This window comes from Schistocerca cancellata, chromosome 2, assembly GCF_023864275.1.
Source record: "Schistocerca cancellata isolate TAMUIC-IGC-003103 chromosome 2, iqSchCanc2.1, whole genome shotgun sequence".
Classification (NCBI taxonomy): Eukaryota; Metazoa; Arthropoda; class Insecta; order Orthoptera; family Acrididae; genus Schistocerca; species Schistocerca cancellata.
Genome location: NC_064627.1, coordinates 903,510,985 through 903,537,225, shown reverse-complemented (window position 1 = coordinate 903,537,225; position 26,241 = coordinate 903,510,985). Strand labels below are relative to the sequence as shown.

The 26,241-nt window shown below is 43.0% G+C and overlaps 1 protein-coding gene across 1 annotated transcript in view; it reads left to right on the top strand.

Moving 5' to 3' along the window:
- The window catches only part of LOC126159721 (glutamate receptor 1-like), a 182,751-nt gene that overhangs the window by 51,928 nt on the left and 104,582 nt on the right, over window positions 1-26,241 (top strand). The window contains exon 3 of the mRNA XM_049916570.1: window positions 8,779-9,121. Within this exon, the coding sequence (XP_049772527.1) occupies window positions 8,779-9,121 (343 nt within the window). The remainder of the gene's footprint in view (window positions 1-8,778; window positions 9,122-26,241) is intronic.

Below are 26,241 nucleotides of genomic sequence, written 5' to 3'. Positions count from 1 at the left end.
CGGCTCGAGGTGCCGCCCCGCATTGTCGGTATTGGGTCTTGAGCAAAACAGTTTGTGGACCACTGGTATAAAGAAAGTAACGTTCTCCATTGACATACCATCTTCGTCTTACAAATCTCCCTAGTCTATTCTCAATATATGTCCAGTCCATCTAAATATTTTCGCACGTTATTCTGGCAATGCTTACACGTGGTCCACACGACAATCCATTGGCCGGTGCGACAGATGCGAACCCTGAAACGCGCCACTCAATTCTGGTACTCACTTCCGATAAGAAACCAATAATTTTTCTCATTAATCACTGTAATTATAACAATTTACTGAGGATCTACTCGCGGCGAGGGTGAAACATTCTGTCGCTACTTACTCCGTCACCACTCCAATTGCAACTGTGACTCGTTTCTCGCAGAATAAGAACCATAACACTAATCCGATGCTCAATCTTTATAGTCACATGGGACCTGTGTGATCCATTACGCCCGCGCCCTGGAAGACTTCTTTGTAGCCACAGTCGGAAACGGATACAGGATAAGTCCTTAATAATTACAAAAAGGAAGGTAAGGAATTTTAATTTCAGAAGAAGCAATGAAAACTGCAGTGTATGATGGATAAATTCCCTCTGCTCTTATAATGAGGCCTCTACAAAAATATTATACAAAAATTTCAATACAATCTAACAAAAAAGTAATTATTTATCAAACTTTTGTTTTATGTTCAGCCACTACGAATCTCTTCTTTCAATAGTATGTGCTATCCCTAAACACACAGTTATCGCTGGTTACATTTAACAGCACAGTATAGAAACATTCACCCATTACAGCTACCTCTTCGGTTAGCCGTCCTTTCAGCAGGTTTTTCGCCGTCCATTCTACTAGCAAGAATGAATTATTATTATTTCAGCTCATTTCAGGCTCCACACATGACTGACAGAAGAAATGCGATAAATTAGAAGCTATTCCACAACTATCTGTACTACACTGCTTATATAAAACATGTGAAACAAACCACGATTTCGGTACGTTGAATCATACAATTAATTGACATTTTATGTTTTTCTTTGGATTATTCAAAAATATAGAAACAAACTCAATGCTGTAACACAACAAAATACGCAAGTCTAACTAACGAGGTTGCCCAGAGTAAAATTCAGAAGAAAGGATAATTTTACTGTGGAAAATGGTACATTATTTTAAATACATATTATATTGCCAACAGGACTGGTGTAATACCTTCTTCCTTTATTGACGTATTATTCAAAATTTAGGATATTATATTCATTATTCATTAAATAACATCAAACCTTTCTTTTGATGCCCGATTGAAATACATTCATTCTTAACTTACATATAAATACAGGGTTATTACAAATGACTGAAGCGATTTCACAGCTCTACAATAACTTTATTATTTGAGATATTTTCAAAATGTTTTCCACACACATATAAAAACTCAAAAAGTTTTTTTAGGCATTCACAAATGTTCGATAATCAAGTTCCTCCCACACTCGGCGCAGCATGTCCCCATCAATGACTTCGAAAACATCGTTGATGCGAGCTCGCAGTTCTGGCACGTTTTTTGGTAGAGGAGGTTTAAACACTGAATCTTTCACATAACCCCACAGAAAGAAATCGCATGGGGTTAAGTCGGGAGAGCGTGGAGGCCATGACATGAATTGCTGATCATGATGTCCACTACGACCGATCCATCGGTTTTCCAATCTCCTGTTTAAGAAATGCCGAACATCGTGATGGAAGTGCGGTGGAGCACCATTCTGTTGAAAGATGAAGTCGGCGCTGTCGGTCTCCAGTTGTGGCATGAGCCAATTTTCCGCGGGCTACGCGTGAAACTTGCCCGCACGCGTTCAACCGTTTCATCGCTCACTGCAGGTCGACCCGTTGAGTTCCCCTTACAGAGGCATCCAGAAGCTTTAAACTGCGCATACCATCGCCGAATGGAGTTAGCAGTTGGTGGATCTTTGTTGAACTTCGTCCTGAAGTGTCGTTGCATTGTTATGACTGACTGATGTGAGTGCATTTCATTTCAAGCACGACATACGCTTTCTCGGCTCCTGTCGCCATTTTGTCTCACTGCGCTCTCGAGCGCTCTGACGGCAGAAACCTGAAGTGCGGCTTCAGCCGAACAAAACTTTATGAGTTTTTCTACGTATCTCTAGTGTGTCGTGACCATATGTCAATGAATGGAGCTACAGTGAATTTATGAAATCGTTTCAATCATTTGTAATAGCCCTGTACATATGGGTACAAATAAGATAACTTGTGTAAAAATTAATGAAATTGTTAAAATGTTAGCTCTCAAGTACTTCGTGCTTTATACACATTTACACCCTTCCGTTCACACATACGTCCTTTACACATATTTATCTCATTATCGTCCAAACTTCAAATATTTACTACGGCAGTCTATATTAGTCATCCTTATTCACCTCAATAAATACACAAAAATTATTTATGGCCTTTAACTTTCCCCCACATCATTAATAACATTTTACTAATCATCCTTACATCGGACATCATTCATCCAAACAAGTACCTCCTCATCTACATGTCAATCAACACTTTCTCCTGTTTATCACAACAGTTGTGGCTGGCTCTGAGCACTATGGAACTTAACATCTTAGGTCATCAGTCCCCTAGAACTTAGAACTACTTAAACCTAACTAACCTAAGGACATCACACACATCCATTCCCAAGGCAGGATTCGAACCTGCGACCGTAACAGTCCCGCGGTTCCGGACTGCAGCGCCTAGAAACGCACGGCTACCACGGCCGGCACACACAACAGTTGTCATGTAACTCGAATTCTATGCAATTTGTCTCTGATTTCATTATGCATGAAAAAATGCTTCAGCATTGGATAGGAGTCTTTACTGATACTAATTAGCTAATATTTTGATGTAGTTTCCTTTCAAATGTGACATTTATCACCAATATTTCACGCACTATTATTTCGATAGTCTGTTCATATTGAATAATTGCACTGATCGTGGCTCCTTCCATATTTAAATATCTACTTTAACATTACGTTCAGTTTCATTTTGCTTACCGAGCGAGGTGGCGCAGTGGTTAGCACATTGGACTCGCATTCAGGACGGTTCAATCCCGCGTCCGGTCATTATAGTTTTGGTTCTCCGTGATTTCCCTAAAGCGCTCCAAGCAAATGACGGGATGGTTCCTTCGAAAGGGCACGGCCGACTTCCTTCCCCGTCCTTCCCCAATCCGATGATCTCGCTGTTCGGTCTCTTCCTCCCAAACTACCCCAACACAGTTTGTTTTTCCATTGTTGTGATATATCTCTATACAGCATCATCCGTGGACAGTCTTATGGAGCTTCCAGTGTTGTCCACAACGTCATTTATATTTCTTATTATCAGAATCGGTCCTGCAACACTCCCTTGACGTACGACGAAGTTCCTTTTATGTCTGAAGATTTCTATTTGTTGAGAGTGACGTGTCGTGTTTCATCTGCTAGGAACTCTTCATTTCAATCACAGAGCAACTCTGATATTGGATACGCTCGTAATATGTTCATTAGGCGATAGCGCGAAATTTCTGTGACTCATGGAACACGGCAACAAATTGGGCGCCGATTCCTAGTGCCGCCTGGTTGTCGTGCACGAACAGCACAAGCTGGGTTTCACACGATAATTATTTGTAGATTGGTTGGGTTGGGTTGCGTGGGGAAGGAGACCAGACAGCGAGGTCATCGGTCTCATCGGATCAGAGAAGGACGGGGAAGGAAGTCGGCCGTGCCCTTTGAAAGGAGCCATCCCGGAATTTGCCTGGAGCGATTTAGGGAAATCACGGAAAACCTAAATCAGGATGGCCGGACGCGGGATTGAACCGTCGTCCTCCCGAATGCACATATGGCTGGAACAGTGGACAACATCTTTCTAGAAATAAAATAATCTCGGTCACCCAATGTGACCAATATTTTAGTTAAGTTTCCCTAGGATTTTCAGCTGGAAATCCCTCCCAGCTGGGTTCGCTTTGCCTCATTCCAAGTCTACTGTGACATCTATCTGGAAAGAACGAATTCTGAAACAGCCTAACCCGCCCTTCCAAGTTTGAAAAAAGCGTTATATAATATTACACGCTGAAATAAAAAGCTGTTCGACTTTATTTCTCTGAGCAGATTTATTTTTCCTCACAAATGTACCAATATAGACATCCGATGATGACTTCAGTATTCATGTTTAAAACCAGATTTCTTAGCATAACATGAGAATTACTCATAATAACTCAGAACGTGAAGGTTCTACGACTATGGTTACTGCTGTGATCTTCAGTCTGAAGACTGAGTTGACTCTGCTCTATCTTATACAAGCCTCTTTATCTCCAAAAACCTACTCCAATCTACATAATTTTGAATCTGCTTGCTGTACTCGTCTCTTGATTTCCATCTGCTATTTTTAACCCCCCCCCCCCCACCACCACCACCCATCCCTCACGCGCACACACACATGCACTGCCCTCCGTCATTACCATTACTTAACGTCTCACAATGTGTCCTAGCAACCCATCCCACCTTTTAGGTACGTTTTACCACTAAATTCGGTTCTCCCCAATTGTATTCAGCATCTCATCATTAGCTACGAGATGAACGCATCTCATCTTCGGCGTTCTTCTGTAGCACCATATTTCAAAAAGCTACTATTGTCTTCTTGTCTGAAGTGTTTATCTTCCACGTTTCACTTCAATACAAGGCAACTACAGACAAATATCTTCAGAAAAGACTTGCGAACACTTGAATGTGTAATCGAAGTCTACATATTCCTCCTCTTCAGAAATGCTTTTCTTGCCATTGCCAGTCTCCATTAAATATATACTCTACTTAATGCCCAAATTTAAACACTCGTATACTACGTTTAGGGTCACATTTCCTAATCCAGCTCCCTCAGCATGACCTGATCTAGTTCGAATTCATTTCAGTGCCCTTTCCTCACTTTTGTTGTATTCATTTTACATCGTTTTTCCAAGACACTATGTATTTCTTTCAACTTCTATTTCAAGTCCTTGCAGTCTCTTTCATAATGTTAATGTCATCCGCAGACATTGACTTTTTCTCTCTTTAGGCTTTAAGTTGTTTTACAATTTTATCCTGTTTTCTTCACAGGTTACTCAATCGACATATTGAATGACATTAGGGACAGACTACAATTGTCACTCCCTTCTCAATAGCTGCCCCCCTTTAATGCCGTTCGACGATAATAATGGCCTTCTGATTCCCGTGTATGTAGTAAACGACCGACCTTCACTATTCAAAGTGTATTCCAGTAAACATTGTCAAAAGCTTTTTCTAACTCTACAGAAGTTGTCACTATAGTTTTGTGCTTTTTTAACCTATTTTCTAAGAAAAGTCGTAGAGTCAATGTGGGCTCGTGTGTTCCAGTGTTTGGTCGGAGCCTTAATTAATCTACTGCGATGTTCGCTTCTGCCAATTTTTCCATTCTTCTGTAAATAATTCGTTTCAGTATTTTGCAGCCAAGACCTTTTTGCGGATAGTTCGGTAGTATTCATAAGGACCAGCTTCCTTTGGCCCTTATATTATTACATTGTAATTGAAGTCTGAGCCGAGCAGGATTAGCCGAGCGGTCTAAGGCGCTGCAGTCACGGACTGTGCGGCTGGTTCCGGCGGAGGTTCGAGTCCTCCCTCGGGCATGGGTGTGTGTGATTGTCCTTAGGATAATTTAGGTTAAGTAGTGTGTAAGCTTAGGGACTGATGACCTTATCAGTTAAGTCCCATAAGATTTCACAGGCATTTTCTTGAAGTCTGAGGGTCTTTCCGCTCTCTCACGTTTCTTGCATACCAGATGGAATAGTTTTGTCATGGATGGCGCTCCCAAGGTTATCAGCATTTCTGCGGGAATGTCGTGTACTCCAGGGGCCTTGTATTGGCTTAGGTTTCTCATTGCTTTGTCAAATTCTTTTCCCATCATCGTGTCTCCCATTTCATCTTCATCTACTTCCCCTTCCCTGTCTATAACATTGCATTCACTTTCCTTGGCCGGCCGCGGTGGCCGTGCGGTTCTAGGCGCTTCAGTCCGAAACCGCGAGACTGCTACGGTCGCAGGTTCAAATCCTGCCTCGGGCATGGATGTGTGTGATGTCCTTAGGTTAGTTAGATTTAAGTAGTTCTAAGTTCTAGGGTACTGATGACCTCAGATGTTAAATCCCATAGTGCTCAGAGCAATTTGAACCATTTTGAACTTTCCTTGTAGAGACACTCTAAAAGTTCGTTCCAACTTTCAGCTTCCGTTGCTATAATTAGTACTGGAATCGGTTTTTGATATTCATACAGCTGCTTCTCTTTTCTCCAAATGACTCTTAAATTTTCTTGTAAGTGGCATCTCCTTTTCTCCTAATTGCACAAGCCTGTATAAACTTATGTTTGTTCTCCAGCCATTCTTTTTTAGCCATTTTGCACTTAGTGGCAGTCTAACTCCTTGGACGTTTATATTCACTTTCGCCTGCTTCCTTTATGCTGCATTTTGGGTTTTCTCCTTTCATCAATTAAAAGCAACAAATCGTATGATACCCAAGGATTTCTACTAGTCTTTCTGTCTTTACTTATTTTGTCCTCTACAACCTTGACTATTTCATCTCTCAAAGCTACCCATTTTTCTTCTACTGTATTACTTTCTCCTTCTTCTGACAATAGTTGCCTAATGTTCTCTGCGAAACTTTCAACAGCCTCTGGTACTTTCAAAACTATCTAGGTCTTATATCCTTAATTTCTTGTCTGTTTTGCTATGAGGCGTGTTTTTTAAGTATGTACTGTTTTGAAATTAAAAAACGACGTGCTAAGATATATATGAAAGCCTGTTCCTTAATTTACTCACTGACGCCATTACAGTCTGATTCATCCTTGTTTACGTTGTGTACTGAGTGTATAGGATGCCAACGACTGTGAAGTACGCACTGTTATAAGATTTTTTAGTGCTAAAGGCCTAAAAACGATCGATATTCATCGTGAGGTCTGTGCAGTTTACGCAGAAAACATTATGAATGATGGAATGATAAGAAAGTGGGTGAGAGCATTTAAAGATGGCCGCACAAATGTGCATGATGAACAACAGAGTAGGCGTCCTTCGGTCGTGAATGAACGTTTGGTGCAGGAAGTGGACAATAAGATGAGAGAAAACAGACGCTTTACGATTTCCTCCTTGCGGGATGGCTTCCTACTGTTTCTCGTAGTGTTTTGTATGGCATTGTGACCGAAAATTGTGCGCACGTTGGGTACCGAAAATGTTGACGGATGTGCACAAAACCAAACGTTTAGACAGTGCACTGACTTTCCTTAAGCGGTACCACAACGACGGTGATGATTTATTATGCCAAATTGTTACGGACGATGAAACATGGGTGGCCTACGTCACACCAGAATCAAAGCAACAGCCCATGGAAGTTGAGCAAGGGCATCGTTTTGCTGCAAGACAATGTCCGTCCGCATGTGGCAAATCAGACCAAAGATCTCATCACATCTTTTCGATGGGAAACTCTAGATCATCCTCAGTACAGCCCCGATCTTGCGACCAGTGACTACCATCTGTTCCTGCACTTGAAGAAAAACGTGGGCGGTCAACGTCTTCAAGACGATGACGAAGTCAAAACAGTGGTGATGCAGTAGTTAACAAGTGATGCGGCAGACTTCTATGAGGAGGGTATTCAAAACTGGCACAACGTTATGACAAGTGCCTCAATACCGACGGAAATTATGTAGAAAAGTAGATTACAGTACAGGCTTCCATGTAAAAATGAAATTATTGAGATATCTTTGCACGTCTTTTTTCAATTTCAGAACGATACTCACTTGAAAAATACGTGTGGTATGCGTACTGTAAAACCTTCGGTACACACACCATCAGATTATTGGACTTCTCGCTCTAACGAAGTAGGCGAGTGTCAGCAATATGTCTCGTGGTCTTATCATGGCGTGTTTATCTTCTGCCGTTAGGTCAGACGATAGAAATGCCACTTGCACGCTTAGAGTAGCAGATTGACGGTGACCAACTTTAAACAAAATTTGATTAATTTTCACACACATTTATTAACATAATAACAAGCATAAAATTACTTAACTTGGTTCTGGATGCCATTTACAATTGACAATATGAAGTTCCCTTGGTACTGGTACGTTAATCTTATTCTCACATATCTCTGATACTTGACAAAGCGTCTATACATTTCTCTTCATGGCTATGTACAGGAATATGGTAATCTTATTGGGCGCAGACTGATACTTGACTATAGACTGGTACAGACTAATGCAGACTGGTACAGACTGGTGCAGACAAATGCAGACCGACTAATCGGAGGTCTGTACGCTTGTTATAATACCTCGCGCGTTCAGGTATCACTGCGCGAGTGTGAACCGCGAGAAGAAAAGGTTCTACGTTAGCAGCGATCTCATTGGCTGCGTTACATATTAATACGAGGATCGGCGGAAGCAGAATTTGGTCCATCTCTAAGACAGCGCCATCTCGTAGTGCGGAGACGAACGAGCGCTGCGCCTGTGCTGTTGTGCTTAGCGGGGTGCGCTCTAGTGGGAAAGTTGTGTACGCGCTGACTACGCTGAACTACGTAGACAACAATTACAGTACAGGCTATCATGTAAAAATGGAATTATTGAGATATCTTAGCACGTCTTTTTTCAATTTCAAAACGGTGCTTACTTGAAAAACGCGCCTCGTGATTTTTCAGTTTTAATCCTACTACTAGTTTATATGAAACTTACATCTTTGTTTTGTTTGCTCGCAGAAAAACGCGACGTGGCGTGTTGATGACTACGCAGTGGACAGGTGGGGCACGATATGGGACAACGGCTCCGGGAACGGCTTGCTGGGCGCCGTGGCGATGGGCGAGGCAGACGCCGCTTATGCGGCCGTGTACCGCTGGTTCCCCGAGTACCTGTTCGTCGACTACACGCGGCCCTACCTGCGCGCCGGCATCGCCTGCATGGCTCCACGGCCGCGCACGCGTCCCGGCTGGCAGGTGCCCGTGCTGCCCTTCTCGCCCCTCCTCTGGGCCGCCGTCTGGGCCTCCGTGGTGCTCGCCACACTCGCACTCTACTCTGCCAGGAGGACGTCCAACTGGGTGCTCGGTGAGCTACACCTGTATAAAGCAGTGTCGTCTTTTGTCTAACTCCAGGCAACCTGAAACATCACCAGTATTGAAGGGGCCTCAAACTCACTGCTACGAGGCGTGTTTTTTAAGTAAGTACCGTTTTGAAATTAAAAAAAGACGTGCCAAGATACCTCAATTATTTTACTTTTACATGAAAGCCTGTACCTTAATCTACTTTTCTACATAATTTCCATCAATACTGAGGCACTTGTCATAACGTGGTACCAGCTTTTGAATACCCTCCTCATAGAAGTCTGCCGCCTGACTTGTTAACCACTGCATCACCACTGTTTTAATTTCGTCATCGTCTTGAAGACGCTGACCGCCAAGGTGTTTCTTCAAGTGCAAGAACAGATGGTAGTCACTGGGCGCAAGATCGGGGCTGTACGGAGGATGACCTACAGTTTCCCATAGAAAAGATGTGACGAGATCTTTGGTCTGATTCGCCAAGTGCGGACGGGCATTGTCTTGCATCAAAACGATGTCCTTGCTCAACTTGCCACGTCTTTTGTTCTGAAGTGAACGGCGCAGATTGTGCAATGTCTTACAGAAAGCTGCTGCAGTGATTGTCTCATTACGAGGCAGAACTTCCACAAACTATACTCCTTTTCTGTCCCAAAAAACTGTGCACACGACTTTCCGGGCAGAAATTGTTTGCCTATACTTCACTTTTCTGGGTGAATCAGAATGTCGCCATTCCATGAACTGTTGCTTTGTTTCAGGTGTGATGTAGGCCACCCATGTTTCATCACCCGTAATAATTTGGCACCAGCTGGGGTGGCCGAGCGGTTCTAAGCGCTTCAGTCTGGAACCGCGCGACCACTACGGTCGCAGGTTCTAATCCTGCCTCGGGCATAGATGTTTGTGGTATCCTTAGGTTAGTTAGGTTTAAGCACTTCTAAGTTCTAGGGGACTGATGACTTCAGATGTTGAGTCCCACAGTGTTCAGAGCCATTTGAACCAACAATTTGGCTTAAGAAATCATCACCGTCGTTGTCGTACCACTCAAGGAAAGTCAGTGTACTGTCTAAATGTTTGGTTTTGTGCACATCCGTCAACATTTTCGGTACCCAACATGCGCACAGTTTTCGGTTATTCAAGTGCTCGGTGACAATGCCACACAAAACACTACGAACAACATTAGGAAAGTCAGCCCACAAGGAGGAAATCGTAAGGCATTTGAATTCTCTCACCTTATTGTCCACTTCCTGCACCAAACTTTCCTTAACGACCGAAGGACGACCACTCCATTGTTCATTATGCACATTTGGGCGGCCATCTTTAAATCCTCTCACCCACTTTCTTACCATTCCATCACTCATAATGTTTTCTCTGTAAACTGCACAAATCTCACGATGAATATCGATCGCTTTTAGGCCTTTAGCACTAACAAATCTTATAACAGCCCGTACTTCACAGTCGGTGGGACTCACTATTATCGTAGACATCTTAAACACTTAGTACACAACGTAAACAAGGAAGAATCAGACTGTAATGGCGTCAGTGAGTAGACAACTGATGTACGTACCCAGTGCGCATGCGCAGAACACCGACCGCAGCGCTGCGGCCGTGGTATGGTAAAATGGTACTTACTTCAAAAACACGCCTCGTTGATATACACTAGTCGACCATAGAACTTGTTCCCACACGCAAGCCTTAGCCTATCTGAAATACGTAAAGTGTCACAAAGGCAAGGCATTTTTTCAGAAAGACGGATATATGCGATTCTCAAGCCGTCCATCATAAAAGTGATAAGGGAGATGTCAAGAACTACAGGCCTGTTTCACCACTGACATCATTTTCCCGAGTGTTTGAAAACAAGATGTATTCTAGAACAGCGTCTCATCTGAACAACAGTAATAATCCCAACAGCTCACATTTTGAATATCTGAAGGGCTGTTCAGCTGATAATGGAATTTATATGTTCAGTCACCACATTTTACAATCATTAAATAATAACACAGCGCCAGTTAATATTTTCTGCGATGTATCTAAGGCATTTGATCCTTTGAATCACAATATTCTCCTATATAAACAGATGTGGATAATGTCACATCCAGCCAAAAGTACACAGACAGTAATACTTAGTAAGTTAACTAATATAGCTCAGCGACATTATTCTGACTGGGGAGAAATAACATACTGTGTTTCCCAAGGCTCCATCTTATGTCCACTATTGTTCGTCATATAAGCAAAAGATCTTCTGTTGTACAACAAGGGGAATTAGTTATTTCTGCAGATGACACTGGTAGTGTAATCAAGCCAGACAATATACAGAAACAGAAGAAATGGCAAAAAAATGTTCTTAAAAGTATCATTAACTGGTTTTTTGTGAATGGTCTCACCCTCAATTTTAAAAATATACACCATATTGAGTTCTGTACATCTAGCGGCACTACACCATTGGTAAGTGCAGCGGATGGTGAGGAAATAATAAATAGTGTGTAAACTTTAAAACTCTTAGGTGTTCATACTGACGAGAATTTGACATGGAAGAAGTACATTTTAGAATTCCTAAAACAGTTCAGCCATTAAACTAATATGGACTTAAAATCATTGCAGATCTTTGGGAGGTACAAATCACTAGCTTGATATATTTTCCATGTTTTCATTCAATAACGTCATATGGAATAATGTTTTGGGGTCACTCAGCTTCAATAAAGGAAGTCTTCATTGTTCAAAACCCTGTTGTAAAAGCAATACACGGTGCTTCCCCACAATTATCTTGTAGACATCTGTTTAATGAGTTCGTTCTTCTGTCTACTGCTTCACGTTCTGCTTATGCCCAAATAAATTGTGTTGTAAATAATCCACTGCAGTTCAAAAGGAACAATGACGTATTTAAGTACTATACCAGGACCAAAATGACATTCATTACCCTACATTAAGGTAGCCTTCAGCACAAAAAGGGGTGCACCATGATGCAACAAAATTTTTTGATAGCTTACCCAGGGATATAAAATGTCTGACAGATAGCAAAGTGAAATTGGGAAACAAACTAAAAAAGTTTTCCCTTGGCAGCTCCTTGAACTCTGGAGAAAAATTTCTATTACAGTAATGCGTAAAAGTTTGTTAATAGGGATTACTCAAATCTGGAGATTTAACAGATTATATATGCTCAGCATATAGCCTTATTTAAAAATTAAGTTGTAGTGAGCATGAAAAATGACTCGTTCAACTTTATCATAATTTATGGTGCAAATGATCCATGGAACATGAGACTAATGAACTAACTATCTAACCACTGCCCACCAGCAGACTGCATGCTGGATGATGGTGCTGCTGGCAAATGATGTTCGAAGGAAAGTGTGTAAAGTGTAACAACATGACATGGCCAGACATTCACGAAACATTCCTCCCACGTAGAAGAAGAAAATATATAGACATGGCTCCAGAAACGGTTTATTTCCATGTTAGGCCTCAGTTCCTATCACTGAAACGCACAGGCAGAGAGTGTGCCAACAGATTATGAAACACTTGCCTAAATGAAATGCAATGCTCTCCAATGAGTCATATGGTCAGCATTACTTGTAACAGATAATCGTTTTACACCCACACTAGGGCTGTCATCAATTGCACGAAGAAGTTCCTGGTCTAATTAAGGTTTCATTGCCCTTCTAGGCCTCGGCCAGTTGCGAGTAGAAAGCTTAAATGCCCCATGCTCTCTAAGGCGACGATGCATTGCTTCAAACTGCTTCTGCAGGGGCATTACCGTTACTGAAATCTCTCCCGATACAAACGCTGAGCGTCACTGCCATTACTGTCTCATAATCAGTACAGCAAATGGGCATCTGTCAACTCAGCATCTGGACTACACTTCCACTGAACTCTACAAGAAAGCAAATCCATGTTGAATTTCAAACAGTTGTTGCTACATGCTTGCACACCCCGTGATGAGCACTAAACAGCTGGTGCTACACGCTTGAGGTTTGTAGAACAGTTTCGTTAGTTCCACATATCAACAAAAGCAATAAAGTTAGTCGCATGTGAACACAAGCAATGAAGCGAGTCATATGCAAACGAAACATTCGTTCACTTGGAACAAGAAACACTGGCGATGAACATATGAACTACTACTTACTTTGCATTCTCAACAAACTTAACCAAGGATGTATTTTGAACATTTCATGTAAGATAACGTATCGTGTACTTCTGGTACGTTGTGCTTCTGTGTGTTGCCCATGGATATTATGATTATGATGCGGATTAGAAAATGGGCTCTAAGACGGCAACAAATCATTTGCTGCCCGATTTCCACTGAACACGTTTTATTCTTCTGCGTGTGAGAAATGTATCCTGAAAGGTTAGCTATCCCTTTTTGTTACACCCTGTATAAAACGTGAACCAAAGCTCCACCTACAAACTTACATAGGTTGTTCAGTGACACCTTCTGAGTATTTTGGCATCAAGGGACCCACACCCTGCAGTGGCTTGTTACATACTTATTGCATTACTTTTTTCGGTTACTTGACCCAGTTAGCTCTGCATTGCACTGAAAATAATGCAGACTATAGTAATTAGACAGCATGCTCGGTGTGTCTTTTTCCATTCACTCATGTTACCTGCGTTTGACAACATTAAGGCCCTCTTTCACTCATCGGCCTCAACTATGGATTCAGTACTAATCGTTTCTGTCTAGAGTTTTGTTTTCGGGCAGTGTTAGTTGTGCATTAACAGTGGTACACAGCAATACTATGAATAGGTTTGCTGACGAGTTGGCCGATACGGAAGTCATGTACTGGTTCGCTAAATGCAATGGGAGAGAGGTACAGCGACGCTACTCCCGCTGTTCCCACACCGATGGCAACACACCACAGTCCTTTTGCATCTGAAGTTTGTTGCATTTCTCTGAGTTTTGTGTTGTAGATTATACGTTTTGGTTATTGCCTATGACAGGCGTCTTCACTGTTGTGAAGGTATTGTTACAAAAACATGGACGATTGCGGTAACAAACCGAATAAATCATAGTTTCATTATTATTCTGTAATGAGCTGCCGGAGATCATGGGTCCTGTCACTTTGGTGACAAATGTCATAGGATATAACGATATGCAGATATACAGGCAGCGGCAGTATCGCGCACACAGGGTGTAAAAGGGCAGTGCATTGCTGCTCCAGCTGTCATTTGTATTCAGGTGATTCATGTGGAAGGTTCAAATGGCTCTGAGCACTATGGGACTCAACTGCTGTGGTCATCAGTCCCCTAGAACTTAGAACTACTTAAACCTACCTAACCTAAGGACATCACACACATCCATGCCCGAGGCAGGATTCGAACCTGCGACCGTAGCAGCAGCGCGGCTCCGGACTGGAGCGCCTAGAACCGCACGGCCACCACGGCCGGCTTCATGTGGAAGGTTTTCCGACGTGATTAAGGCTTCACAAAGGAAATTAGTAGACTCTGAAGGCGTAATGGGAGTTTTAGCTAGATGCAAGGGACATACCACTTCGGAAATCCTTAAGGAATTCAATATTCTAAGACCCACACTGTCAAAAGCGTGCCGAGAATGCCAAATTCCAGGCATTACCTCTCACCATGGACAAAGCAGTTGCCCAGATGAGTACTGATTTCAGTTGATAAGAGCTTATGGTAGGGTTAGAGTGTGGCGCAGACTCCACAAAGTCAGTCCGGAACCGCGCTGCTGCTGCGGACGCAGGTTCGAATCCTGCCTCGGACATGGATGGGTGTGATGTCCTTAGGTTAGTTAGGTTTACGTAGTTCTGAGTTCAAGGGGACTGATGACCTCAGATGTTAAGTCCCATAGTGATTAGAGCCATTTGAACGGTTTTAGGCACTATGCAAGCTGGTTGTGGTTCCATCATGGTGTGGCCTGTGTTTATATGGAACAGACTTGGTCCTCTAGCCCAAGTCAACCGTCCATTGACAGGAAATGTTTCTGTTCGTCTACTTGGAGACCCCCACCCCCCTGAACGATGAACCTTGCCGTTGGTGGGGAGGCTTGCGTGCCTCAGCGTTACAGATAGCCGTACCGTAGGTACAACCACAACGAAGGGGTATCTGTTGAGAGGCCAGACAAACGTGTGGTTCCTGAAGAGGGGCAGCAGCCTTTTCAATAGTTGCAAGGGCAACAGTCTGGATGATTGATTGATCTGGCCTTGTAACAATAACCAAAACGGCCTAGCTGTGCTGGTACTGTGAACGGCTGAAAGTAAGGGGAAACTACGGCCGTACTTTTTCCCGAGGGCATGCAGCTTTACTTTATGATTAAATGATGATGGCGTCCTCTTGGGTAAAATATTCCGGAGGTAAAATAGTCCCCCATTCGGATCTCCGGGCGGGGACTACTGATAAGGATGTCGTTATCAGCAGAAAGAAAACTGGCGTTCTACGGATCGGAGCGTGGAATGTCAGATCCCTTAATCGGGCAGGTAGGTTAGAAAATTTAAAAATGGAAATGGATAGATTAAAGTTAGATATAGTGGCAATTAGTGAAGTTCGGTGGCAGGAGGAACAAGACTTCTGGTCAGGTGACTACAGGGTTATAAACACAAAGTCAAATAGGGGTAATGCAGGAGTAGGTTTAATAATGAATAGGAAAATAGGAGTGTGGCTAAGCTACTACAAACAGCATAGTGAACGCATTATTGTGGCCAAGATAGAAACGAAGCCCACACCTACTACAATAGTACAAGTTTATATGCCAACTAGCTCTGCAGATGACGAAGAAATTGAAGAAATGTATGATGAAATAAAAGAAGTTATTCAGGTAGTGAAGAGAGACGAAAATTTAATAGTCATTGGTGACTGGAATTCGAGTGTAGGAAAAGGGAGAGAAGAAAACGTAGTAGGTGAATATGGATTGGGGCTAAGAAATGAAAGAGGAAGCCACCTGGTAGAATTTTGCACAGAGCACAACTTAATCATAGATAACACTTGGTTTAAGAATCATGATACAAGGTTGAATACATGGAAGAACCCTGGAGACACTAAAAGGTATCAGATAGATTATATAATGGTAAGACAGAGATTTAGGAACCAGGTTTTAAATTATAAGACATTTCCAAGGGCAGATGTGGACTCTGACCACAATCTATTGGTTATGAACTGTAGATTAAAACTGAAGAAACTGCAAAAAGGTGGGAACTTAAGGAGATGGGACCTGGATAAACTGAAAGAACCAGAGGTTGTACAGAGTTTCAGGGAGAGCATAAGGGAATAATTGACAGGATTGGGGGAAAGATATACAGTAGAAGAAGAATGGGTAGCTTTGAGGGATGAAGTAGTGAAGGCAGCAGAGGATCAGGTACGTAAAAAGACAAGGGCTAGCAGAAATCCTTGGGTAACAGAAGAAATATTGAATTTAATTGATGAAAGGAGAAAATATAAAAATGCAGTAAATGAAGCAGGCAAAAAATAACACAAACGTCTCAAAAATGAGATCGTCAGGAAGTGCTAAATGGCTAAGAAGGGATGGCTAGAGGACAAATGTAAGGATGTAGAGGCGTATCTCACTAGGGGTAAGATAGATACTGCCTACATGAAAATTAAAGAGACTTTTGGAGATAAGAGAACCACTTGTATGAACATCAAGAGCTCAGATGGAAGCCCAGTTCTAAGCAAAGAAGGGAAAGCAGAAAGGTGGAAGGAGTATATAGAGGGTCTATACAAGGGCGATGCACTTGAGGACAATATTATGGAAATGGAAGGGGATGTAGATGAAGATGAAATGGGAGATACGATACTGCGTGAAGAGTTTGACAGAGCACTGAAAGACCTGAGTCGAAACAAGGCCCCCGGAGTAGACAACATTCCATTGGAACTACTGACGGTTGGGAGAGCCAGTCCTAACAAAACTCTACCATCTGGTGAGCAAGATGTATGAAACAGGCGAAATACCCTCAGACTTCAAGAAGAATATAATAATTCCAATCCCAAAGAAAGCAGGTGTTGACAGATGTGAAAATTACCGAACAATCAGTTTAATAAGCCACAGCTGCAAAATAATAACACGAATTCTTTACAGACGAATGGAAAAACTAGTAGAAGCCGACCTCGGGGAAGATCAGTTTGGATTCCGTAGAAATACTGGAACACGTGAGGCAATACTGACCTTACGACTTATCTTAGAAGAAAGATTAAGGAAAGGCAAACCTACGTTTCTAGCATTTGTAGACTTAGCGAAAGCTTTTGACAATGTTGACTGGAATACTCTCTTTCAAATTCTAAATGTGGCAGGGGTAAAATACAGGGAGCGAAAGGCTATTTACAATTTGTACAGAAACCAGATGGCAGTTATAAGAGTCGAGGGACATGAAAGGGAAGCAGTGGTTGGGAAGGGAGTGAGACAGGGTTGTAGCCTCTCCCCGGTGTTATTCAATCTGTATATTGAGCAAGCAGTAAAGGAAACAAAAGAAAAATTGGGGGTAGGTATTGAAATCCATGGAGAAGAAATAAAAACTTTGAGGTTCGCCGAAGACACTGTAATTCTGTCAGACACAGCAAAGGACTTGGAAGAGCAGTTGAACGGAATGGATGGTGTCTTGAAGGGAGGATATAAGATGAACATCAACAAAAACAAAACGAGAATAATGGAATGTAGTCGAATTAAGTAGGGTGATGCTGAGGGAACTAGATTAAGAAATGAGACACTTAACGTAGTAAAGGAGTTTTGCTATTTGGGGAGCAAAATAACTGATGATGGTCGAAGTAGAGAGGATATAAAATGTAGACTGCCAATGGCAAGGAAAGCGTTTCTGAAGAAGAGAAATTTGTTAACATCGAGTATAGATGTAAGTGTCAGGAATTCATTTCTGAAAGTATTTGTATGGAATGTAGCCATGTATGGAAGAGAAACATGGACGGTAAATAGTTTGGACAAGAAGAGAATAGAAGCATTCGAAATGTGGTGCTACAGAAGAATGCTGAAGATTAGATGGGTAGATCACATAACTAATGAGGAAGTATTGAATAGGATTGGGGAGAAGAGAAGTTTCTGGCGCAACTTGACCAGAAGAAGGGATCGGTTGGTAGGACATGTTCTGAGGCATCAAGGGATCACCAATTTAGTATTGGAGGGCAGCGTGGAGGGTAAAAATCGTAGGGGGAGACCAAGAGATGAATACACTAAGCAGATTCAGAAGGATGTAGGTTGCAGTAGGTACTGGGAGATGAAGAAGCTTGCACAGGATAGAGTAGCATGGAGAGCTGCATCAAACCAGTCTCAGGACTGAAGACCACAACAACAACTTGGAGACCATTTGCAGCCATTCATTGACCTCATATTCCAGAATATCGATGACAGTGCTCCATGTCACCGAAACTCAATTGTTCGCGATTGGTTTGAAGAATATTCTGGACAATTCAAGAGAGTCATTTGGCTAACCAGATCGCCCGATATGTGTCCTACAGAACAGTTATCGGACGTAATAGAGATTCCAGTTCGTGCAAAAAAATCCTCCACCGGCAACAGTTTTGCAATTATGATCGGCTATAGATGCAGCATGGCTCAGTATTTCTGCAGGGGACTTTCAATTACTTGTTCAGTCCATGGCAATTCGAGTTGTGGCACTACGCCTGGCAGAAGTATGTTCGATATGATATTAATAGGTATTCCATGACCTTTTCACCTCTGAGTATAAAAAAATTCTTCAGGTTATCCGGAACAATCTCTGGAAGTGTCTACAACAGAAGCAGAGACGACTGGGGTACCGTTCTAGCGGAGATGATGGAAGCGGGTTGGAAAATCCATTGACATGAACGACTTTGACAAAGAGCAGTTGGGTATGGCCCGCACCTGGAAACAAGCATTTAGGGTATGGAATGCTACTGGCTGTTCGTTTAGTATCTGCTCCTGAAATGTGACAAAGAGGCCGATTGAAAGGAAGCGAGTAGGAGCAGGTGAGGTAAGGCTTTCGGTACAGCAAGTAAAGTAAAAGTGGTTTTACTATAGTATAAACATATGCAAATATATTACATAACTTTCGGTGATGAGCACGTAGGTGTGCAGCCAATGTCCAGATATGAAAGTCTGAATTGCACGATAAGCTAAAGCGATGGTTCTCGGCCGTCCGCTCTTCATGAACTGGGCGAAAGTGGAGCGACGCTGGCCGGCCAATGTGGCCGAGCGGTTCTAGGCGCTTCAGTCTGGAACCGCGTGACCGTTACGGTCGCAGGTTCGAATCCTGTCTGGGGCATGGATGTGTGTAACGCCCTTAGGTCAGTTAGGTTTAAGTAGTTCTGAGTTCAAGGGGACTGATGACTTCAGATGTGAAGTCCCATATTGCTCAGAGCCATTTTTGGAGCGGCGCTCGTAGAGCTGTACAGCGTCGGCTAGAGGGCGTTGTGGTCGGCGATGATCTTCCGCTCTCGTAGTGCCAACCTACGCTGTGGCATCGGAACTATCGATACCACAGTTCGCATGCTATTGTGGTGAGCATCAACGGAACGTGGTTGGACGATGGTGAAACAACGAGTAGGCGACAAGGGTTCGGGCCTCTACGTCTCGTGGAATTTGGAAGTTTGCCATCGCTGAAAACAGGATTGGCGGCGATCTGTGGTAGATCTGACAACAGAGTGCTGGTGCAGGAACGATGCTCATGCACACAGTTCAGCTTACATTGTTGAACATGGGGATCAGCAGTAGATGACCTCTTCGTTTTCTCTAGTTGATCCAAGAACATTGTCAAGTGAGACTGCAGTGGGCACGGGGTAATTGGGATTGGATCGTTGATGAATGGAAACGTCAGATAAATTATACACTCCTGGAAATGGAAAAAAGAACACATTGACACCGGTGTGTCAGACCCACCATACTTGCTCCGGACACTGCGAGAGGGCTGTACAAGCAATGATCACACGCACGGCACAGCGGACACACCAGGAACCGCGGTGTTGGCCGTCGAATGGCGCTAGCTGCGCAGCATTTGTGCACCGTCGCCGTCAGTGTCAGCCAGTTTGCCGTGGCATACGGAGCTCCATCGCAGTCTTTAACACTGGTAGCATGCCGCGACAGCGTGGACGTGAACCGTATGTGCAGTTGACGGACTTTGAGCGAGGGCGTATAGTGGGCATGCGGGAGGCCGGGTGGACATACCGCCGAATTGCTCAACACGTGGGGCGTGAGGTCTCCACAGTACATCGATGTTGTCGCCAGTGGTCGGCGGAAGGTGCACGTGCCCGTCGACCTGCGACCGGACCGCAGCGACGCACGGATGCACGCCAAGACCGTAGGATCCTACGCAGTGCCGTAGGGGACCGCACCGCCACTTCCCAGCAAATTAGGGACACTGTTGCTCCTGGGGTATCGGCGAGGACCATTCGCAACCGTCTCCATGAAGCTGGGCTACGGTCCCGCACACCGTTAGGCCGTCTTCCGCTCACGCCCCAACATCGTGCAGCCCGCCTCCAGTGGTGTCGCGACAGGCGTGAATGGAGGGACGAATGGAGACGTGTCGTCTTCAGCGATGAGAGTCGCTTCTGCCTCGGTGCCAATGATGGTCGTATGCGTGTTTGGCGCCGTGCAGGTGAGCGCCACAATCAGGACTGCATACGACCGAGGCACACAGGGCCAACACCCGGCATCATGGTGTGGGGAGCGATCTCCTACACTGGCCGTACACCACTGGTGATCGTCGAGGGGACACTGAATAGTGCACGGTACATCCAAACCGTCATCGAACCCATCGTTCTACCATTCCTAGACCGGCAAGGGAACTTGCTGTTCCAACAGGACAATGCACGTCCGCATGTATCCCGTGCCACCCAACGTGCTCTAGAAGGTGTAAGTCAACTACCCTGGCCAGCAAGATCTCCGGATCTGTCCCCCATTGAGCATGTTTGGGACTGGATGAAGCGTCGTCTCACGCGGTCTGCACGTCCAGCACGAACGCTGGTCCAACTGAGGCGCCAGGTGGAAATGGGATGGCAAGCCGTTCCACAGGACTACATCCAGCATCTCTACGATCGTCTCCATGGGAGAATAGCAGCCTGCATTGCTGCGAAAGGTGGATATACACTGTACTAGTGCCGACATTGTGCATGCTCTGTTGCCTGTGTCTATGTGCCTGTGGTTCTGTCAGTGTGATCATGTGATGTATCTGACCCCAGGAATGTGTCAATAAAATTTCCCCTTCCTGGGACAATGAATTCACGGTGTTCTTATTTCAATTTCCAGGAGTGTATGTCTTGTTACAATAGGTTAACGGTCATAAATAGGCACCAAACGTTTACTGGCGACGGACGCAGGGTGGTGTGGTTAGTATTTTGTTAATAAAAACAATCACCTGGGCTTCCATCTGTACCTGTAGTAGTAATCGAGGCCGAATGATGGCTGTAGACTGCATGCAACTCGACCTCCTCCCCGGTGGCAGTGACATCTTTCAGCAGCATAACTGACCGTGTCGCTACCAATAATCGTTCTACAGTCATTTGCGGTGCATTATGGTGAACGTACTTTGACGTCTTGCACACAAAATTTGCCTAATCTAATCGCAATGGAACTTATCTCCAACGATATTTGATGCCTGCTCCACGTCTACAAATTCACTGGGCCATAACATACGAGAACTGGATGGCCTGTTTGTGTAAAAATTTTGTGTCACATACATTTGGAAACCTATCACGGTTTCACCGAATTTATACCACCCAGAGTCGCTGCTGTAAAGCGCCCAAGAGGTAGAACAATACGCAATCAAGCAGGTATTCACAATGGCGTGGCATATCAATGCATGTTCTAGTTGTCTTTATTCCATAGACTGGCTGAGTGCTGTTCTCCACACCAGTCTGTAATTACAAGTGCCTCTACCTTTTTACTACTACTCCAAACTACATCCACTTCAATATGCTCACAGTAGCCAAGTCTTGGTATGTCTCTGCAGTTTTACTACCAACATTCCGTCCATTACTGAATGTACTGTTATTATTTGATGCCTTTTAAAATTTATTATCAACTACTCCCTTATTTCTGTCAAGTTGTGACATAAAATTCGTTTCTTCAGTACCTCTTTATTAGTTATTCGTTCTACCAATCTACAACATCTTTCTGTTGTACCATATTTCAAAAGGACTTATCCTTTTCTTGACTGATGCTGTCGACGTCTTTATTCTGTACAACACTACATTCCATACACATACGGTAAGAAAACACTTCCTAGCAGTTAAATTTATGTCTGATATTCTTCTTCTTCTTCTCGGCGATCACAGGCCATGTAGACCACGCGCTGAATCAACGATCTGCTCTCATCGCCTTCTATCTCTTGCAGTCTCTCTCCACCCTGCGGAAATTCCTAATACTGCGACGTCCTTCTCTATATCATCTTTCCACCTTGTACGAGGTCGGCCCAAAGGTCTTGTTGCCGGGAGAGTTCCTTCAAATTTCAAATGCTTTCTTGGTGATTCTGTTGTTTTCCATTCTAGATACATGTCCAGCCCAATGCAGTCTCCTAATTTTTAATTTCTGGATGATAGTGTGTTGCTTCATTCACATAAATTTCATTGTTCTTTCGAATTCTCCACATGTCACTCTCCAACACAGGTTCCAAGATTTTTCTTGTTACGTTTCTTTTGAAAACATTCAGTTTTTCTCTTCCATTCTTTGTAAGCGTCCTTCTTTCTGAACCGTACAGTACTATGGGGCAGATGATAGTGATGTATATCTTCATCTTTATGGTGTTTGACAAAGCTTTACTTCTGTATGAGTTGTTTAGTGAGTACAGACATCTGGACCCTGAGGCTATTCTTTCGTTTATATCCATTGTTGTAATATTGTTACTGTTGAAACGTGATCCAAGATATTTAATCTGAAGAACTTTTCTAAATTCAGAATGTTGGTCGATTTCAAAGTGGGGATTTGGGTTTATGACTCGCCGTAATTCCATGTATTCTGTTTTCTCTTGGTTAATCAAAAGCCCCAGTTTGCTGGCACTGTGCCTGAGAGATCTGTACCTGACTATCAGTTCTTCTTCAGTTTCACTCAGCAACACTATACCATCTGCATAAGCCAGGAGTTTTACTTCACTGTGTTCGAATAGGAGACTATTGTATAGATGTAAATTACTCTGCCAAACCACTTTCTCAAATGCAAGGTCGAAGAGGACACACGAAAGAGCGTCTTCTTCTCGTATGCCTGTTTTAATTGCGAAGGTGGGGGATATGGATCCTCTGATGTTAAAATATTACATATTTTAAAAACATGTGTTTTGAAAATTGAAGCCTGAATGTCATACGCTTCCTATTTAGACCCTCGTGAGTTAATTTGCTGTAAAACTAAACTACTACTTTCAATTCTCTTTTCTTTTGTTGACTACCATCTTATAACCTCTTTTCGAGTCACTATCAATTCCGTTTGATTGCTCTCGCAACTCATTTGTCGTCTCTGACAGAATTACAATGTCATTGTCAAATTGCAGAATAATGGCAGAATAAAATTTGGAAAAATATTTAGTTGTTACCAATATGCATGAAGTGCAGTTACGGAAGGTTTGCCTCGGGACAGACACGTTACAACTATGTTGGCACTTTGCAGTAACAAGTTTACAGATATCACAAAATAAAGTATTATTTGCTTAACTCTCATCAGCTTCAGTATGTTATTTCTGCCATCGCGATTTTGGTGATCTCGGATGCATCAGGCCCTGGTGGCTATTGTACATCGTCACTGTTTGAAAATAATGACCGTGAAAATAAATTTGTTGACTTCTATGCATACAATGGCAGAAAGTATGATATCGGACTTTGTAGAAAATTAAAACAAAAGTTCGACTTTATACTTATGTAATGGTAAAATAAACCGATCAGGAAAGCTATCGGCTATTTTGCCTCCAAGTAATGCGTGCATAATCCTGATACACAGATCTGAAACTTTAAAACTGTTAAACCAGACTGAAATATGTGGTTCCAAAAGACTCTACAAATTACTGCAGACACATTTGTAAGAAGTTAATTCGTTATTCAGTAATATTTACAAAGTACACACAGCAAATACACTAGAAGTAGTGAACATCAGATAAAAAATACAACGCTCAGTTTCCTTTGTTTTAAATAATGAATAAGATTTAGATATAATCATTGCTGGTTTTTGGTATACGCAGTTTGTCAATTAAATTTAAATTTAACTCTATCCCGATTAACATTAACTTATCTTCCACGACATAACTCACGTACAGAATGATAATCACATCACAACATTGTGAACAAATAAAATTTAGTACATCTTTTATGAGAGTCGTTTCTCTATGAACTTTAATTGTCTTTCCTAGTTGCTCCTTGGCCTCCTTTTCTGCTCGCTAAATGTACATACGAAAGGCATCGCAGAGAGGTTGCTTTCCGTTCGTGTCCTTCGACTCCTATAACTGCAGTCCCAATTTTCTACAAGTTGCGATTAAGCTTTCGCTGCTGTCCTCAGTATTTCCAAGAGTATATTACTGTCAACACCACCAATGTGACCGCGCGGGATTAGCCGAGCGGTCTAGGGCGCTAGAGTCATGGACTGTGCGTCTGGTCGCGGCGGAGGTTGGAGTCCTCTCTCGGGCATGGGTGTGTGTGTTTGTCCTTAGGATAAGTTAGGATAAGTAGTGTGTAAGCTTAGGGACAGATGACCTTAGCAGTTATGTCCCATAAGATTTCACACACATTTGAACATTTGAACTAACAGTACGTTTTTTTCTAATTCCACAACAGCTGTAAAGTTAGATTTACCTTCCTTGAATTTACCTTCGAGGTCGTCGCCTGAGAACTGCCTCACGTGTTGGTATGTTCCTCCTGGATCCTAACTGAACTTGCCTGAGGTCGGTCGTGATGACTGGGTGTTGTGTGATGTCCTTAGGTTAGTTAGGTTTAAGTAGTTCTAAGTTCTAGGGGACTGATGACCATAGATGTTAAGTCCCTTAGTGCTCAGAGCCATTTGAACCATTTGAACCTCTCTGATATACGTGTCTTTCATTTCACTGCACGTCGTCGAGTAGAATATATTACTCTCACTTACCCTAGAGAGGCAGCCACCGAAAGTTCTTGATGACGGATGAAGGATTTATTTTTTCCAGACGCATTTCAGTGAAGATTAATTATACTCACGTGCATGTCAGTAATTTATTGGTAAAAAATAGATCTTATTTACAACATTAATATGTAATATTTGTATGGAATATTTTCTGTTGTAGTTAATATCTCAATCATTCTTTCAACTATAAAAACTGACCTTTTAAATCCCATTTATGGTCAACATCCCATAATTATTCATGGATAGTTTTCTTTCTATGTGACTGTTGAATATGATGAGTTTCATTAGAGCATAATGACTATAAAAGTTCGTGAACTGAATTCTTGTCCAAAGCGACATTGATATTTAGCTGGTATAGTAATCTGCCATTGAATGGAAGATCCACTACCGTATGAAACCACGGCTTCAGTCTACGCTAACACCTTCATTCTTTCTCCCAGAAATTGAAGTCTAACAATGTATATTGAAAATCCTACGCAGAGTTATGTAAGTAGCAGGTTAGCGATATGTAACTGAATCTGTTATACGGCTGGGACCTGTGTACGGGAGTGGGAGGAGCGGGGAGGGTGAAGAGTCTCTTGCCAAGAGCCATGACCGCCTTTGCAGAAGACCCGTATCCGTGTTCGAATCTCATTCCAATACACAAATTCAGTCTACGTGATTCATAACGACGTCCATCAGCATAGAGTGTGTGTGTGTGGTTTGAGGTTTTCGGGCGCTAAACAGCGTGGTCATCAGCGCCCAAACGCATAGAAACAGGAACACATGCAGTGAAGGGACGAAGACGGACACCGAACAAGGAGAACGGCTAAAAGACACAGACCTGACGCTGTTCCAAATCCTCACATACAGAGGCAAAACAAGAGGAGAAGAAACGCACTAAAAGAGGAAAGGAAACACAAGGAAAAGAGAACTGAAATCGAAGTGAAACAAGTAGGCAATCGTGACTGGCGGACCTCCCACCCAAAGCCCGGGTGAGCCAGTCACCCAGCAGCACATTAAAATCCTCTCCCTAAAATCCGAGGCAACAAATTGGACAGGACACAAAACCGTAAGACCCCAACCACAGTCGTTGCGTCGTCTTGCAAAATAGAGGGCAAATCCGGTGGCAAGGAAACCACCGCCCTCTGGTCAGAGAATAA